Source organism: Phocoena phocoena, chromosome 5, assembly GCF_963924675.1.
Source record: "Phocoena phocoena chromosome 5, mPhoPho1.1, whole genome shotgun sequence".
Lineage (NCBI taxonomy): Eukaryota > Metazoa > Chordata > Mammalia > Artiodactyla > Phocoenidae > Phocoena > Phocoena phocoena.
This window is the reverse complement of record NC_089223.1, coordinates 116,823,011-116,839,023: the sequence shown is the minus strand read 5'-3', so window position 1 is coordinate 116,839,023 and position 16,013 is coordinate 116,823,011. Positions and strand designations below refer to the sequence as shown.

The following is a 16,013-nucleotide window of genomic DNA, read 5'->3' as shown; positions in this document are numbered from 1 at the left end:
TGCCTGGGACTCTGAATTTTAGCATTGAATGCCCTCAGTGTACGCAAACCAGGATAGTTGGTCCCTCTAACTGTAGCCCACCCTCCAGCTAATTTCTCTTCTCTCTTTTACATCAAAATTTCTCCACTGAGTACTCCAAGCTCTCCTTCTTCGTATCTTAACCCTCTAATTTACTCCTGAACTTACTTCAGCTGTGCCTCTGCCTCGATCATTCCATTACCCTGGATCTTGTAAGAGTCCCCTGTGACTTTTACCTTTTGCCAAAGGAGACTTGCCATTTCTTACCTCAGTGGACCCTGCTATTAGATTTTATACTGCTGATCACACCCTCATTGAAGCTCTTTACTCCCAAGGCTTGTATAGCATCACAGCTTTCTGGTCTCCGACTATTCTGACTCCTATTCACAGGATTTTCTCTCTCTACTTGTTTTCTGAAAGATGATTTTCCTCAAGATTCTACACTTGATCTTCTTCTCTTGTCACTCTGTAAACCCTTTCCCTGGCTGATCTCACATACTTTCATGCTGAAAGTGAACAATCCCCTAATTAGAATGATAACTTCAAAAACTACACTTGCTACCCAGACTTCTCGGGAGCCAACTACCTGTTAAACATCTATACCTGCCTGTATGTGCCAGATGCACTTCAATAAAACTGAAAATTTTAATATGACCTCTAATGACCTTCATTATGATCTTCTTGCTCTCTCCTCTTTCTTTGTTGTTGGAATAATCAACTATTATTCAACTACACTAAATATCATTTTTTAACTTAAAAAAATTTTATTGAAGTACAGTTGATTGACAATGTGTTAATTTCTGCTGTACAGCAAAGTGATTCAGTTATACATATATATATATTCTTTTTCATTATGGTTTATCCCAGGATACTGAATATAGTTCCCCTTGCTATACAGTAGGACCTTGTTGTTCATCCATTCTATATATAATAGTTTGCACCTGCTAATCCCAAACTCCCAATCCTTCCCTCCCCCTTGGCAACCACAAGTCTGTTCTCTATGTCTGTGAGTCTGTTTCTGTTTCATAGATATGTTCATTTGTGTCATATTTTAGATTCCACACATAAGTTGTATCGTATGGTATTTGTCTTTCTCTTTCTGACTTACTTCACTTAGTATGATAATCTCTAGATCCATCCGTGTTGCTGCAAATGGCATTATTTCATTCTTTTTAATGACTAATATTCCACTGGATATACGTACCACATCTTTATCCATTCATCTGTTGATGGACATTTAAGTTGTTTCCATGTCTTGGCTGTTGTAAATAATGCTGCTATGAACATAGGGGTGCATGTATCTTTTTGAATTATCGTTTTGTCTGGGTATATGCCCGGGAGTGGGACTGCTGAATCACATGGCAACTCTATTCAACTATGCTAAAAATCTTAATGTCACCCTCGATTATATTCTCTTTCATCTCCATTGATCCAATTACTAAGTTTTCAACTTTACCTTCGATATTGTTCTTATATTGGTCATTCCTTCTCCATTCTTATTCTCATTTCCTAGTTTCAAGAAATCTTCTTTTGTCTGAATATCATCTCTACAGCCTCCTAAATCATTATATCACTATAGCTTTGCCTTCCAAATCTGTTCTGCTTCATAGGACTTAACAGTTCTGGTACACAGCACACAGTATAGTGTTTCACACAGCATTACTTACATAAAACCACACAGGCACTTTTCCTATTGTACTCACCACATTGCAAGCTATCTACCTATTTATCACTCCCACTCCACCCCTACCAAGACAGTGGTACACTCATTAAGGGGGAGCCGTGCTTTATTTATCTTTGTATCCCTAGTGCCTACCTCCACGGCTGGCGTGTGATATGGCCGTTCCAAGTATTAAGCAGGAAGATGCTCAGCACAATCTTCACCTACGTGCTTTCTGAGCTTCTCTAACTGTATTCTCCCCACCCTCTCTCCTAAAGGGATAAGACCATGGTGTATGTTTCTATTTACATATCACCAAAACTACTTCACATGTAGGACATGCTTAATAACTAGTTACAGAATGAATCAATGAAGGAATGAATGAATGACTATGTTTAGAGACACAATCACAGATACAATTTAGAAGTAGTTCAGAAACCCCAATAATTCAAAACATACTTTCTTTTAAGCCTTTAGCTTGGTTAGAAAATATATTCCCATCTAAATGTGAGCAATTCATAAAATATTTTACACATGTTAAATTCTTATTGAATTTATTCAGTAAGGTTTTAATTTTTTATACCACTTAAAAATGGCTTAACCTTAAGAGCACTAAAGGCATTTTGTATAATTTTAGAGGATATAGTAGAGTTTGCATAAAAAACTCGGAGATTTATCTAGCATATTTTTAATGATATAACAACATATTTTGACAGTTTTAAAGACATATTTTAGAAATAAAGCCTTACAATTTTTTTATCATAATATTTTGAAATGGAAAAATTAGAAAGAGAATTATAAATTGTTTGTAATTTTCAAGGATATAATAAATGTTTTTTTTTCATAATAAATGTTTAAACTACCAGCTTGGTTTAATTTAGCTACATTTTCAAAGACTATTTCAAAAGACTAATGAAAACTTAAGCACAACTTCATTAATTAATTTATACTGACTTAAAAGGAAGAGTCTAAAATATTGCCAAGAATATGAAAGGTTTTTTTTTCTTTTCAGTCTTCACACTCTCTTATGGTAACATTTAATAGTCCTTCTGGTATTCTTAGCTCATTTAAGTAGTGTGATGAACATTACTATTACTTGCCAGATGCTTAGTGTCTGGAGAAAAGAATGCAGTTTCAAGACTTCTTTTCCATCGGATTCAGTACTTTATATTTTACCAAAAGGTCAAAGCTATATAGAATAAAAATTATGTAACAAAATCTCTCCTTTCGCTTTTACGTGAAATCAATATGTAGTATAACAGAGATAGAATCCAGTGGCATTTCGAATGGGAAACTAAGATCAATGTAGATCATTTTAATTTTAAATTCCATTAATATTAAACAGCCAGTTGTTATGTAATATAATCCCTTCACAATGATAACCAACTATCTTCACATAATTGTTTTCTATCTAAGGGCAGCAGTTTTACACAATAAGAAATCTAATCCAATATAAATGTAGCATGATAGGTTTCATATATGAACCAGAAGTGTTCAATGGATTTTGAAAATTAATGTAAATTCTTATGTGTGTATGTGAATAGGTATGCTTGTGTATTCATAGCTTTCCATATTTAGTAGTGCTAATTTTCAGAGTTTCAAAAAAGTAACAAGAGAAAATGAGTCACACATTTGACTTCCAGAAACATCTGAACTTGCTACTTATGAGATCTTTAATTCTTGAAAATTTGTGGGAGTATTTATTTTCGTTAAAATAAATTCACCTGGATTTCATAGCTAAATGGACTAAAGTCTTAGATTAGTAATAGTTTACTGAGGTAAATAGTTTCTGGAAAGTAATTAAACAAAGTGGTTTCTACTCTGTAGTTTTAAATACACACGGAAATGCATTTCAGGATTCTGCCACACTCAATCCTTTAGTACAATCTTCATTTTCTTCTTGATTCAGAGGAAAATGTATTATCTACTTAGTTGTTCTAGGGCTGAGATATAGCCCCATATCTCAAAAATACCTGAGGGTAGCCAACTCATCCCAGTTTGCCTAAGAATTTCCAAATAAAATAAAAATCCTATGTCCCAGGAAATCCCTTAGCCCTAGACAAACCTACTGAGAGACGAACCAAACTTTGAGATAAAGAGCCTTACCTTAACATCATTGGTGTTCATTCTTGTTCCTTCCTTTCCCACAAAAATATCATCAATATCCACGAGAATGTACCTGTCCAAGGACAATGTGAGCCTCTTCCCTGACAAGAAGGAAACAGCATCTATGAAGATGAGCTTATGCAACCAAAAGTTCAAGTTGCTGCCAAAAAGAACTCTGTGAATTCCATCATGGAGCCCCAGGTCGTGTATGACAGTGGCATAAAAAGCACCTTTAGGGATGGGAGGAGAAAGGTTTTCTGGGGTCTTTACTTTGGCAAATATTACTGGTTGGTAGGCTGAGTGATTAATCTGGAAAATGGTCCAGTCAGTTCCAGGTAAAGAACCTTTTTCAAGCTTAGAAGATTTGGTCACATGAAGCAATGGAGAATGAGGATTAATACAACAATCTTTTACTGCAAGGTTTCCATATACAGAAAAAGGGAAACCTTTCAACTGAAAACTCTGTAGGCTCTTCTCACTAGTTTTGTGGAATCCAATGACACCCACACCATATTCAACACAGTATTTATCTAAAAGGCTTCGATTCCAAGAGTCCATATTTATATACTTTAAAATATTCTCATAAATAATGAGAATGTATTTGCCTTTAGTTTTTTCTATAAGTGCTGGGAGATCCCCTTTTCCAGGAGCAATTTCAATGTGATACTGGAATCTGCTAGATTCTAGAATCATAACGATGTCTTGACCGAGTGATGAGTACTGGCTCTCCACAAACACCAGGACTGTGGGTTCTGTCCTTGAGGCATCAGAAAGCTTCCTTGTCTTCACTTCCATCAGCCTGTATGGTAGGTGCTGGAAGTCCCCACAGTCTACTTCTGAAGCCATCTCAGACAGTTCATTTTCCTGTTTGTAGCCACTGTACAGGTAGTAAGCAGAAATAATAATGCTCACCATACAGAACGTGGCGAGCAGAATCACCGTCCTTTGAAAGTGTCTGTGCAGCTTCATGATAAAACTCATGTTGTATATACTTCCCTCAGACTGTTCCAATAGAGGCACCATAAAAAAATAAAAGAAGAAAAGAAAAGATGATGTTTCAGACACTTTTCCAGCCTCAATCAATAGTTTATGTCACCATTGCAGCACATTTGTGTCACTTGATCAGGACTCACAGAAAATATAATCTGAAAAGTAGAATAAAATGCAATAGAATATCAAACATTCAGTCTGCAGCATTAAAATGAGCAAGTTTTTATCCTTGTGACTGGCACAAGTGGCAACCTGTGAGGCACATGAACTGGTGTTTGGTAAGTAAGAAAACCTCTTTCCTTCTCCCAGATCTGAATGAGGACATGGGAGGGGCACAAAGAGGGAAAGGCTTCCACTGAACAGAGGTCTCTATCCCTAGTATAGAAAAGACGTTGGACTAACAAGGAATTGCCTCTTACTCCTTGAGCTTTGCATCAAATTCTGTAGATCATACAGACCTAAGATCACAGAGAGGTCACCTCAGCCATACATTGCCATATCATGTAATATAGGCTCAAACTATTTGTTTGTAACTGCATACACTGAAAATTCATAAAAGTTTGGATATATTTCATTAAATGCTACTATTACGACAACAGTTTCTGCTTTTTAGAAAAAGTTCAGTAATTATATAAAAAAACTACCATAAAAGTGTTTTTAAAAAACATAATGAAAACAACTGCAACTTCATAAAACACTCTGTTATGCTATAATTTCAAATCCTTTTCAAGTTTCAGAAACCTTGGAAAAATTTAGTAACTTTTGAAAAATAATAAGAAAGAAACATGGGTGCTTTTTAGATTAGAAGTTATTAGAGTCTTACGGTCCTGGCACTTTTCATGGAAATATCATGGAATATAAAAAAATTTAAGAAAGGTATTATTATTGTCCATAAGGCAGGCTGAAAGCTAGCTGAAGACAGCTGAAAGCGCTAGTGGAGAACATCGTAGTTGACGTTCTTCACAAGATTAGGGTTTATTACACTTCTGTCTCATGTTGTCACTTTGGTCCTGGTAACTTCTAAGTAAAATGATAAGGTTAGAATAAATGATCACCAAGAACATTCTGGCTCTAAAATTCTGTGATATTCACCTCTGAAATAAGCAATGAGCAATATTTTGAATAATATATATTTATCTTTATGAAGAATATAATATTCTGGAATGTAACTGCAGGATATTTATAGGATAAATATCTTATTTAAATTATATATTGTGCTTTATTCATTCAAATATTTAGGGAATCTATATCATTCATTCAAATATTTATGGGATAATTATCTTTCTATTTAAAATATAAATGTTCAGCAGAGTGAATTTCTTTAAAGGAAACAAAATTATAAGGTAGAGACAGTGACTAGAATGCAAACAATAACGTATGGGTTGTTGATTAGAGACAAATGACTGGCACAGGATGAGAGAAGACAGATACCATGGCAAGTGGGGGAGTCTGCAATGTGTCAGGGGTTGGATTTGGGCAGAGCCTTGAAGGATGAGGGTAAAATGAATAGGCATCTGAGACGGAGGTAATTTTACAGAGGCAGGTGTGAGTACAATACTGGGCAAGGGACACTTTGATGAAGAGTTGAAGGAAAGAGTGAGGAACAGCTAAAAAATAAACTGAATAAAATATGGGTAACTCAGATTATAGAGAGATTAGATAGCATAGAAGTTCATTGTTGAGAAAGCCTGTAGGGAGCCATTAAACTTTCCTGATTTGGGAAATAACACGATAAGGGTGAGATTTTGCGGGGTGGGGGGGAGTGAATTAATCAAGAATGTGGAGTATATCCCAGAGCAGTGTTAGAGTCAACTCTGGCAAAAGCCAGTATAGGCTCCTTTCTCACAGTCCAATCACGGACTGTTAATGCTCACACAGCAGACAGAATGTGGGCAGGGACAAGTCCGTGGGACACTGCAAAGAAACGAGGTGCTGAACTTCATATTTCATGGGAGGTCTCTGGTACACCACCCTTTGCCAAGTAAAATGCCATTAAGGGCTCTGACATGGTCTCAAAGAAATCCTACTCTTTTAAACATTCTCACATAGGTTTCGGTGTAATTTAAGCAAATCAAAATTACCAGGACAACAGAGAGTTTTCATTGTAACTGTAGTTATTTCACTTTGAAAAGTGACTGTACTTTTAAAGTTAGGTACATGTTTATGAATACTGTAATAGTCTGAGGTATAATAGCAGGATACAAAATCTCACATCTCTCTAGGCCTCCGTTTCAATTTTAGCTGTGAAGTGTTTTTGACTGGATACAAAATGTATTACCACATTTTGCATTTCAGATAGCAGTGTCTCATAGTTTGTTCCTATTTTCAGAAGTGAAAGGCATGTAATTCATAAAATTATTACCTATGATGAGGCAGAGTGGTGAGGAATATTTGGTCTCACTATGCAGGACGGTTATTAGGAACCTATCAAATTATCTTCTCCACTAGCAAGTATAAAATACTGAAAGACATGTCTTTTCCATTAAATGCTTCCAGTGTCCTCCTGAAGCCAAAGGGAATTCCAATGTGTACGTCCCTGAGCGTAGGATTTGGTCTAACATATTTAAATGGATACATTAAGATTCTCTAAGTTTTCTGCAAACCTTTTTTGGCTACACATCTCACTTCGCTGTGGTCAAATTTAGTCTTTGGGGTGGACTCTCAAAACTTCCTGTTCCTACTGCAACCTCGTCCACCACCACCAACTTCCCAAGCTCTCTCTGTCTCCTTTAGCTCTGAAAATCTCGGGATGGACTGAATTGTTGCTGTTACTCCTTCCTCTGCATTAGATGGCCCTGTAGCAGCTTCTCCTGAGCCTTTCACCAGTGGGGCATCACTAAGAAGACAGTTACATAAGGAAAATTAAACTCCTCCACACAATTCCCCTGTGAAAACTTCTCAGCGTGGAGCTGACCTAAACATGGTAAGACTCAGCAGTCACACACAGCCATTGTGGAAAGTATCTTTCCTTTGTACCTCTTGACACTATTATAATGAAAATTCTGTTTAAAGTCAGTCTCCCCTGTTTAACTGTAAACTCTAGGAGAGTAGAGATAATGCTTCTTTTGTGTATCACTGAGCCCCTAGGGTCAGGCACAGAGTAAGCACCAAATGGCTATTTGTGGAATTAGTTGAATACAATGGCATATTAACCTTAAAGGTTAATTTGACCCTTCTACTTTATTCTAATGCCATAAATTATTTTTAAGGCTATACATCACTATTAATGATTACAATTATCCATACATTTGCTGGATTTAATGTCTCTGTTTTATTCATTACTAAGAAATATATTCATACCATCCCAACACGGGACAAAAGAGCAGCTATGGCAGATATTAAATCTTCACCCACCCAAAGATACCTTTGAATTAATCATTCTGCAAGCAGCCTTTAGGTATTTATTGAACACCTGCTTTGGGCTTAGTGCTGTACTAGGTGCTGCGGACACCACAGAAATAATTTTAGGAATGATTCTTGTCTGTAGAAGCACGGCCTCTATGGGGGAAATGAGACTTGTGAAACAGCAGCCAACACTATGTTGCCCATAATAAGTAGTGATTTGTGCTGTACAGACTATATCTATTATAAGTTTCAGAAGAAAGGGCAAGAGAGAGTAATGTAACTTAGGAAAGTCAGTGGCACCTTCTAAGAGACATGGTGCTTGAGGGGGACATGGCATGATGGGCAGGATTTGGGTACCAGGATGAGGTGAACACATCAGGCACAAAAACCTGGCAAAGTTGAAGAAATGAAATGGTTACAGTGTGTTTATCTGAGAGTCAGCCTAAACTAATTGGAAGGCACTGTGTGTTGGGTTGAAAATGGGAATAACATGTGATTGAAAGAGTACTGCAGATTGATGAACGTCCTTGGAAGTGACTGTGAACGCGAGTGTGAAACAGCATTGGGTGTATCTGAACGGAAGAGAGACAATAAAAATAGTGTTTACAGATGATTAGTGTAGCAGTGACATCCAGAATGGACAAAGAGCAGTAGTACGAACAGAGAGAGCACACGCTGCACTGCACGCAGTGAAGAAGTAGGTGGAGTCCGGGTAGTCCCAGCTAAGATGCTGCTGCATAATCCAGGTGGGGGGTGGTCTGAGTCCAGACCCAGGTGGTTATCGGGAAGAATGAAAACAAAGAGACTTGGGAGGCAACGAGAAAAGGAAATGATTACTGGTTGGGGAGAGGGCAGGCTTTGGGACTAGAAGAATAAAAGTGCCAGTAGGGCTTCCCTGGTGGCACAGTGGTTGAGAGTCCGCCTGCCGACGCAGGGGACACGGGTTCGTGCCCCGGTCCGGGAGGATCCCACAAGCCACGGAGCGGCTGGGCCCGTGAGCCATGGCTGCTCAGCCTGCGTGTCCGGAGCCTGTGCTCCGCGGCGGGAGAGGCCACAACAGTGAGAGGCCCGCGTACCGCAAAAAAAAAAAAAAAAAAAAAAACTGCCAGTAATAAAAACACCTTGGAGCGGAAATTGACTTGAGCTAGTGATGGACACTTAGGGTTCAGGCAGGTGACTAAATGATGTGTGGGGAGAGAGCAAAATCACAGTGTTCTAAAAAATAGTTGGATGTTGACAAAGTCAAGGAAAGGTTTGAAATTGATGGGTCACAGGTAAATCTCAATATGCTACACAAACTCGGCTCCTCAGGAAAGTCTTTCTGACCAACTCCACGCCTCCCCCCTTTAGGCCAGGTCTCCAGATTATATACTCTAATTATAATTACTTTTCCTTTGGGGCCTTGATCAAAACTCTTATTATTATTAGCAACATGATTTGTTTAATGTCTCTCTGTTTTGTTAGACTGAAATTTCCAAGGGTATAGGATTTGTGTTATTCCCAGTGATCTTTCAAACAAGACAAAGGATAAAAACATATTTAAAGGCCAAAAAGATCAACAGGTAAACCCTTTCGTATAATGACAATAGTGTTCTTGAAGGGCTCTCACAAAAATATATTGAAAACTACAGACTTTTCCATGGTCTGAAGGGTTGTGTGAATGACTGAAGAACAGGCACACGAGCCTGCGTGTCAGAGAGTTTCCTGGACACCACTGTCTGTCTTAGAAGCATAGAGCTGACAGCTGGGGTTGGACTTGGCCACCTCTTCGACCTACGATGAGGAATATGCTGAATGACCAAGAAACTGATGATGAAATTTAGAAAATCAACAAACCATTTAGGCAGGCATTTTGGAAGAGTCACAGTAGATACGGGAACGTTGCAAGGTTGGGCTGGTGATAAGTCTCACCACCTCATCAGGATTTCCTATAAGGCACACTGGAGGAAATTACGTCCTGTGGGAAGGCAGAATAACAACAGCAGCCCAGCTAACATTAAAGAACACTTACTATATGCCAACACGGCCTTGGGCCCTTTAAATGCTAAGTAACCTGCCCAAGATGCCTCAGCTTGTAGTAGCTGAACTGATTTCGAACCCGACAGCCTACAGCAAAGATACCGTCCACCTGGGAAGGGAAGTGCAACACATCCCTTTCATGCTAGGGACATGCAGGAAATGGATATCAGGCACCTCTTCCCTTTAGATGCTGCAGTTTCCTCATGAAATGGGGGATACTTGTGGCACCTACTTAATAGGGTTTTGCTGAGGATTATGAGTTAAAAGTATAAAAAGCTCTTAGAAAACTGTCTGGCACAGAGAATGAATATATTAAATGTTGCCTGTTATAATGATGATGACGATGATGATGGTATAAATAACATAATAAATGAGAGAAATATCCTGAAGATGGACAATAAAAATGTATTAAGGGTTCATAAAGGGATAGCTACAAACATTCTAGTATAAGCAGAGTGGTGGGAAGTACAGGAAGTCCACTTCTGATGCAGAAATCTAAAGTCAGATGGATCTCAGTGCAGAGGAAGAGGCCCAATAAGCGGCATAATTGGCACCGTGTCCATCCTTGGCCTTCTTTTAATCCCGCCCCCCCCTTTTCCTAGATAAGCTCATATACTCCCTGGCTTTCATTACCCTCTATGCTCCCCCAAATTCCAAATGTTTATTTGTAACTCAAACCTCCTTCCTCTGAGCTCCAGGACTCCAGATTGAACTATCGATTTGGTATAACAACAACTCACAGTAACTGTGCCTTTTCTTATTACAGACCCACCACTCCTTGACTCCACTGGAATCATGTCACGAGCAAGCTCAACCTGTCCATAACTGAATTTGTGATCCACCCTCTAACACCATCTTCATCTTCCCACAACCATCTGGTGGCTCACCCTTGACACCTTCTTCTCCCTCACTCCTGCTTATCTAAATAGACCCAAGAGCTCTTATTTCCATTTTCTAAAATTCATCTGACCCAGTGCTTTTCTCCCCTTTTCCAGGCAATGTCCCTCTCACCTGAACTACTACAACCACTAGCCCTGCCATAAACACTCTTGGCTCCCTCTATACTTTTTTCAATCCAGCATCAAAGTACAAATCTGACTGTTTCTTCCCAGCTGAAAATCCCACAATGGCTGCCTATCTCACTTACGGATTAAAACCCAAATTCCTATACACATCCCACAAGACACTGAGGTATGCTTCCCACTCTGACATCTCAGGCCTGATTCGATGGTGTGCTCCCGGCTAAGCTCCAGGCAGGAGCTCTGCCTGGAGCTCTTTACTGACTCAGGGTCTTCTTACATGCTGTTCTCTTTGTCTGGAAGTTTTCTCTGCTCTTCTCATTTGGCTTCATTGTCCAAATCCTGTGGCTCTAAGCATAAATGTCTCTGCCTCACAAAAGCCTCCGTGATTCCCTAGATCTGTCAGGGCTCCCTGTAACACACTCTCATATCACCATCTACTTGAACTCTGCAGCACATTCCATAGTTATAATGTGATTAGTCACGTTCCATAGTCAGTCATGTGATTTTCTGCGTAATATTTCTTCATAGTTGGGAAGAATCTGTAAGTACTTGCCCTGTTCACTTCTGTATTCTTGATATCAACACATCCCACTGAATACTTGAAAAATGAGTGAAAAAGAGCCTCTACTAAATTTTACAAATAGCAGCTGCAGTCACAAACCAGAGCAGTCACGAAGTCAAACCATATTCCATGAATGAACACCCTCCATCAGTCACGTCGGCCTCAGTCAGGGTGATAACATAAACACTGTGAACGGCAATGACCACCTTGACCACAGCCACAAACCAGGCACATCCACAATGTACCTTTTACTGACTTTTACTCAAATACCGATTTCCCCCTTCCTGATATTTTTCAGAATTCAGAGTGGTTAGGGTTGTTTTGCAATGCATCTGTTTTTAAAAAGGAAAACATCTGTTTTCTACCGAGGAAACATTAGCCATTACTTAATTATCTACATTAATGAAAGGCGCAGGGAGCAATATTTGGAATCACAGCCCATTTCATATACATAGTGAAGAACTGACTATATACAAACATACAGTTGGCAAAACATTGCAAAATCTGCAAGGAGAAGCACCTACTTGTCACTGTAACCTATCTTTTTTCTTCCACTAACACCCAGCATCATCCCAAAGTAAAAATCAGTTTCCAAATGGAATAGAATCATGTTGGCAGCACAAGAAATGTGAAAAAAAGATTGCCATCTGGAAAATGAGTATTAATAACTAAAGAACTTCAGGTTCTAACATAAATGAAAGATATTTAAAAGATCTTGACAATATTCCTCTTTCACAAAATTAACCGTATTTCATAGTGTTGAAAAATTCATTGGGAGGCCTCAAATACATTACGTGAATTTGCTAAAAGTAATTCATTGGTATTAAAAAATTGACAAAGAACCTGCTTTTCTCTGAGAAAGAATGTGTGAAATTCTGTCATATTTATTGAACCCTGCTGTGGTAGACAAGTAAGATGCTGATTTGCATGGAGTACAACCAAGAATAATACTCTGTCTCTAGAACTGGTTTTGTTTTTTTTTTTTGTAAGATGGATGGGAGAAAAGCTGCACTTGGGGATATTAACTTTGTTTGATATATTGATGCAAAATGACTTTCTATTGCAATTTGCCATCCTTCTGTGTATTTAGAAATTATGAAGGAAAGAATACATTTTGTTCAATTCCCTCAGTGTTATGCCATGAGGTGAGGCAAGAGAAGAAAACTATCACACTGCTGCTTGCTGTTTGCTCTGCCTGTATGACTTATAGGGGAAATGGTCTGCCTATATCTTCTTAAATTCAACTAGAATGTATGCATCAGGGCATGCCTAACAGCAGGGCATTATGATACTGCCAGTGCAGCTTTCAGGATATAATCTAACCCTTGTCATTTTTATCCTCTTCAAAGACATGGGAACAAGAGATTATTAACCCAGTCTCTTATGGTTTGCCTAGACCATAAGATGTAAAGTTACATAGAAACTCTCCAGAAAGTAGGCATACAGGGAACTTTCCTCAACATAATAAAGGCCATATATGACAAACCCACAGCCAACATCATCCTCAATGGTGAAAAACTGAAACCATTTCCACTAAGATCAGGAACAAGACAAGGTTGCCCACTCTCACCACAATTATTCAACACAGTTTTGGAAGTATTAGCCACAGCAAACAGGGAAGAAAACGAAATAAAAGGAATCCAAATTGGAGAAAAAGATATAAAGATGTCACTGTTTGCAGATGACATGATACTATACATAGAGAATCCTAAAGATGCTGCCAGAAAACTACTAGAGCTAATCAATGAATTTGGTAAAGTAGCAGGATACAAAATTAATGCACAGAAATCTCTGGCATTCCTATACACTAATGATGAAAAATCTGAAAGTGAAATTAAGAAAACACTCCCATTTACCATTGCAAGAAAAAGAATAAAATATCTAGGAATAAACCTACCTAAGGAGAGAAAAGACCTCTATGCAGAAAATTATAAGACACTGAAGAAAGAAATTAAAGATGATACAAATAGATGGAGAGATATACCATGTTCTTGGATTGGAAGAATCAACATTGTGAAAATGACTCTACTGCCCAAAGCAATCTACAGATTCAATGCAATCCCTATCAAACTACCACTGGCATTTTTCACAGAACTAGAACAAAAAAATTCACAATTTGTATGAAAACACAAAAGACCCCGAATAGCCAAAGCAATCTTGAGAACAAAAAATGGAGCTGGAGGAATCAGGCTCCCTGACTTCAGACTATAATACAAAGCTACAGTAATCAAGACAGTATGGTACTGGCACAAAATCAGAAAGATAGATCAATGGAACAGGACAGAAAGCTCAGAGATAAGCCCACACACATATGGTCACCTTATTTTTGATAAAGGAGGCAAGAATATACAATGGAGAAAAGACAGCCTCTTCAATAAGTGGTGCTGGGAAAACTGGACACCTACATGTAAAAGTATGAAATTGGAACACTCCCTAACACCATACACAAAAATAAACTCAAAATGGATTAAAGACCTAAATGTAAGGCCAGACACTATCAAACTCTTAGAGGAAAACATAGGCAGAACACTCTATACATACATCACAGCAAGATCCTTTTTGACCTACCTCCTAGAGAAATGGAAATAAAAATAAACAAATGGGACTTAATGAAACTTAAAAGCTTTTGCACAGCAAAGGAAACCCTAAACAAGACCAAAAGACAATCCTCAGAATGGGAGAAAATATTTGCAAATGAAGCAACTGACAAAGGATTAATCTCCAAAATTTACAAGCAGCTCATACAGCTCAATAACAAAAAAACAAACAACCCAATCCAAAAATGGGTAGAAGACCTAAATAGACATTTCTCCAAAGAAGATCTACAGATTGCCAACAAACACATGAAAGAATGCTCAACATCATTAATCATTAGAGAAATGCAAATCAAAACTGCAATGGGATATCATCTCATACCATTCAGAATGGCCATCATCAAAAAAATCTACAAACAATAAATGCTGGAGAGGGTGTGGAGAAAAGGGAACCCTCTTGCACTGTTGGTGGGAATGTGAATTGATACAGCCACTATGGAGAACAGTATGGAGGTTCCTTAAAAAACTACAGATAGAACTACCATATGACCCAGCAATCCCACTACTGGGCATTTACCCTGAGAAAACCATAATTCAGAAACAGTCATGTACCAAAATGTTCATTGCAGCTCTATTTACAATAGCCAGGACATGGAAGCAACCTAAGTGTCCATCAACAGATGAATGGATAAAGAAGATGTGGCACATATATACAATGGAATATTACTCAGCCATAAAAAGAAATGAAATTGAGTTATTTGTAGTGAGGTGGATGGACCTAGAGTCTGTCATACAGAGTGAAGTAAGTCAGAAAGAGAAAAACAAATACCGTGTGCTAACACATATATATGGAATCTAAAAAAAAGAAAAAAGAAAAAAGGTTCTGAAGATCCTAGGGGCAGGACAGGAATAAAGACGCAGACGTAGAGAATGGACTTGAGGACACGGGGAGGGGGAAGGGTAAGCTGGGACGAAGTGAGAGAGTGGCATGGACATATGTACACTACCGAACATAAAATAGATAGCTAGTGGGAAGCAGCCACATAGCACAGGGAGTTCAGCTAGGTTGTTTGTGACCACTTAGAGCGGTGGGATAGGGAGGGTTGGAGAGAGGGAGGCGCAAGAGGGAAGAGATATAGGAACATATGTATATGTATACTGGTTCACTTTGTTATAAAGCAGAAACTAACACACCATTGTAAAGCAATTATACTCCAATAAAGATGTTAAAAAATTTAAAAAAAGATGTAAAGTTACAAATCAGTTTTTGGCTGTTTTAGGGCAGGTTACATGAACCAGAGAAGCAGAGGCGGCCAATCTGCAGAGTCGATAATGTAAACAGAGCAGAGAGGAGCAATGAAAAAATATGATAGGGAGTCCTGAGGAGGTCTGAGGTCCTGGTTCTCTTACTCTCTACCCTATGGGTGCATCAATGAAGAAGTCAGACAAATTCTTCCTCTGTTGCCTTGGGCATCTTTTAGAACAAGTGACACAACTCAATTGGGGAAGCAAGGAGAAAGAAATCACCTAAACTAGATTATATATACCCCATTAGGGAAGGCACCACAGATAAGGGTTCTGGGAACCGCTTTAAGTCTGGAACAATAGTAGGTGCTGAGTAAATTTTTCTTGAATAAATGAATGATTTCATATGTAAGGGTAGAAGTAGTGGAAATGAGTAGAGTGGTACATGAATTTCCTATATTATATCAAGAGGCATATCAAGCACAAATATTTGAAACATATAGAGTTACAGT

At 38.4% G+C, this 16,013-nt stretch overlaps 1 protein-coding gene across 2 annotated transcripts in view; it reads right to left on the bottom strand.

Annotated features, from left to right (window-relative positions):
- LOC136123105 (bifunctional heparan sulfate N-deacetylase/N-sulfotransferase 3) overlaps window positions 1-4,765 on the bottom strand; it is a 137,249-nt gene extending 132,484 nt beyond the window's left edge. For both annotated transcript variants that reach the window (XM_065877181.1, XM_065877182.1), the window contains exon 1: window positions 3,785-4,765. In XM_065877181.1, coding sequence (XP_065733253.1) covers window positions 3,785-4,765 — 981 coding nt within the window. The remainder of the gene's footprint in view (window positions 1-3,784) is intronic.
- Window positions 4,766-16,013: the final 11,248 nt, after the last annotated feature.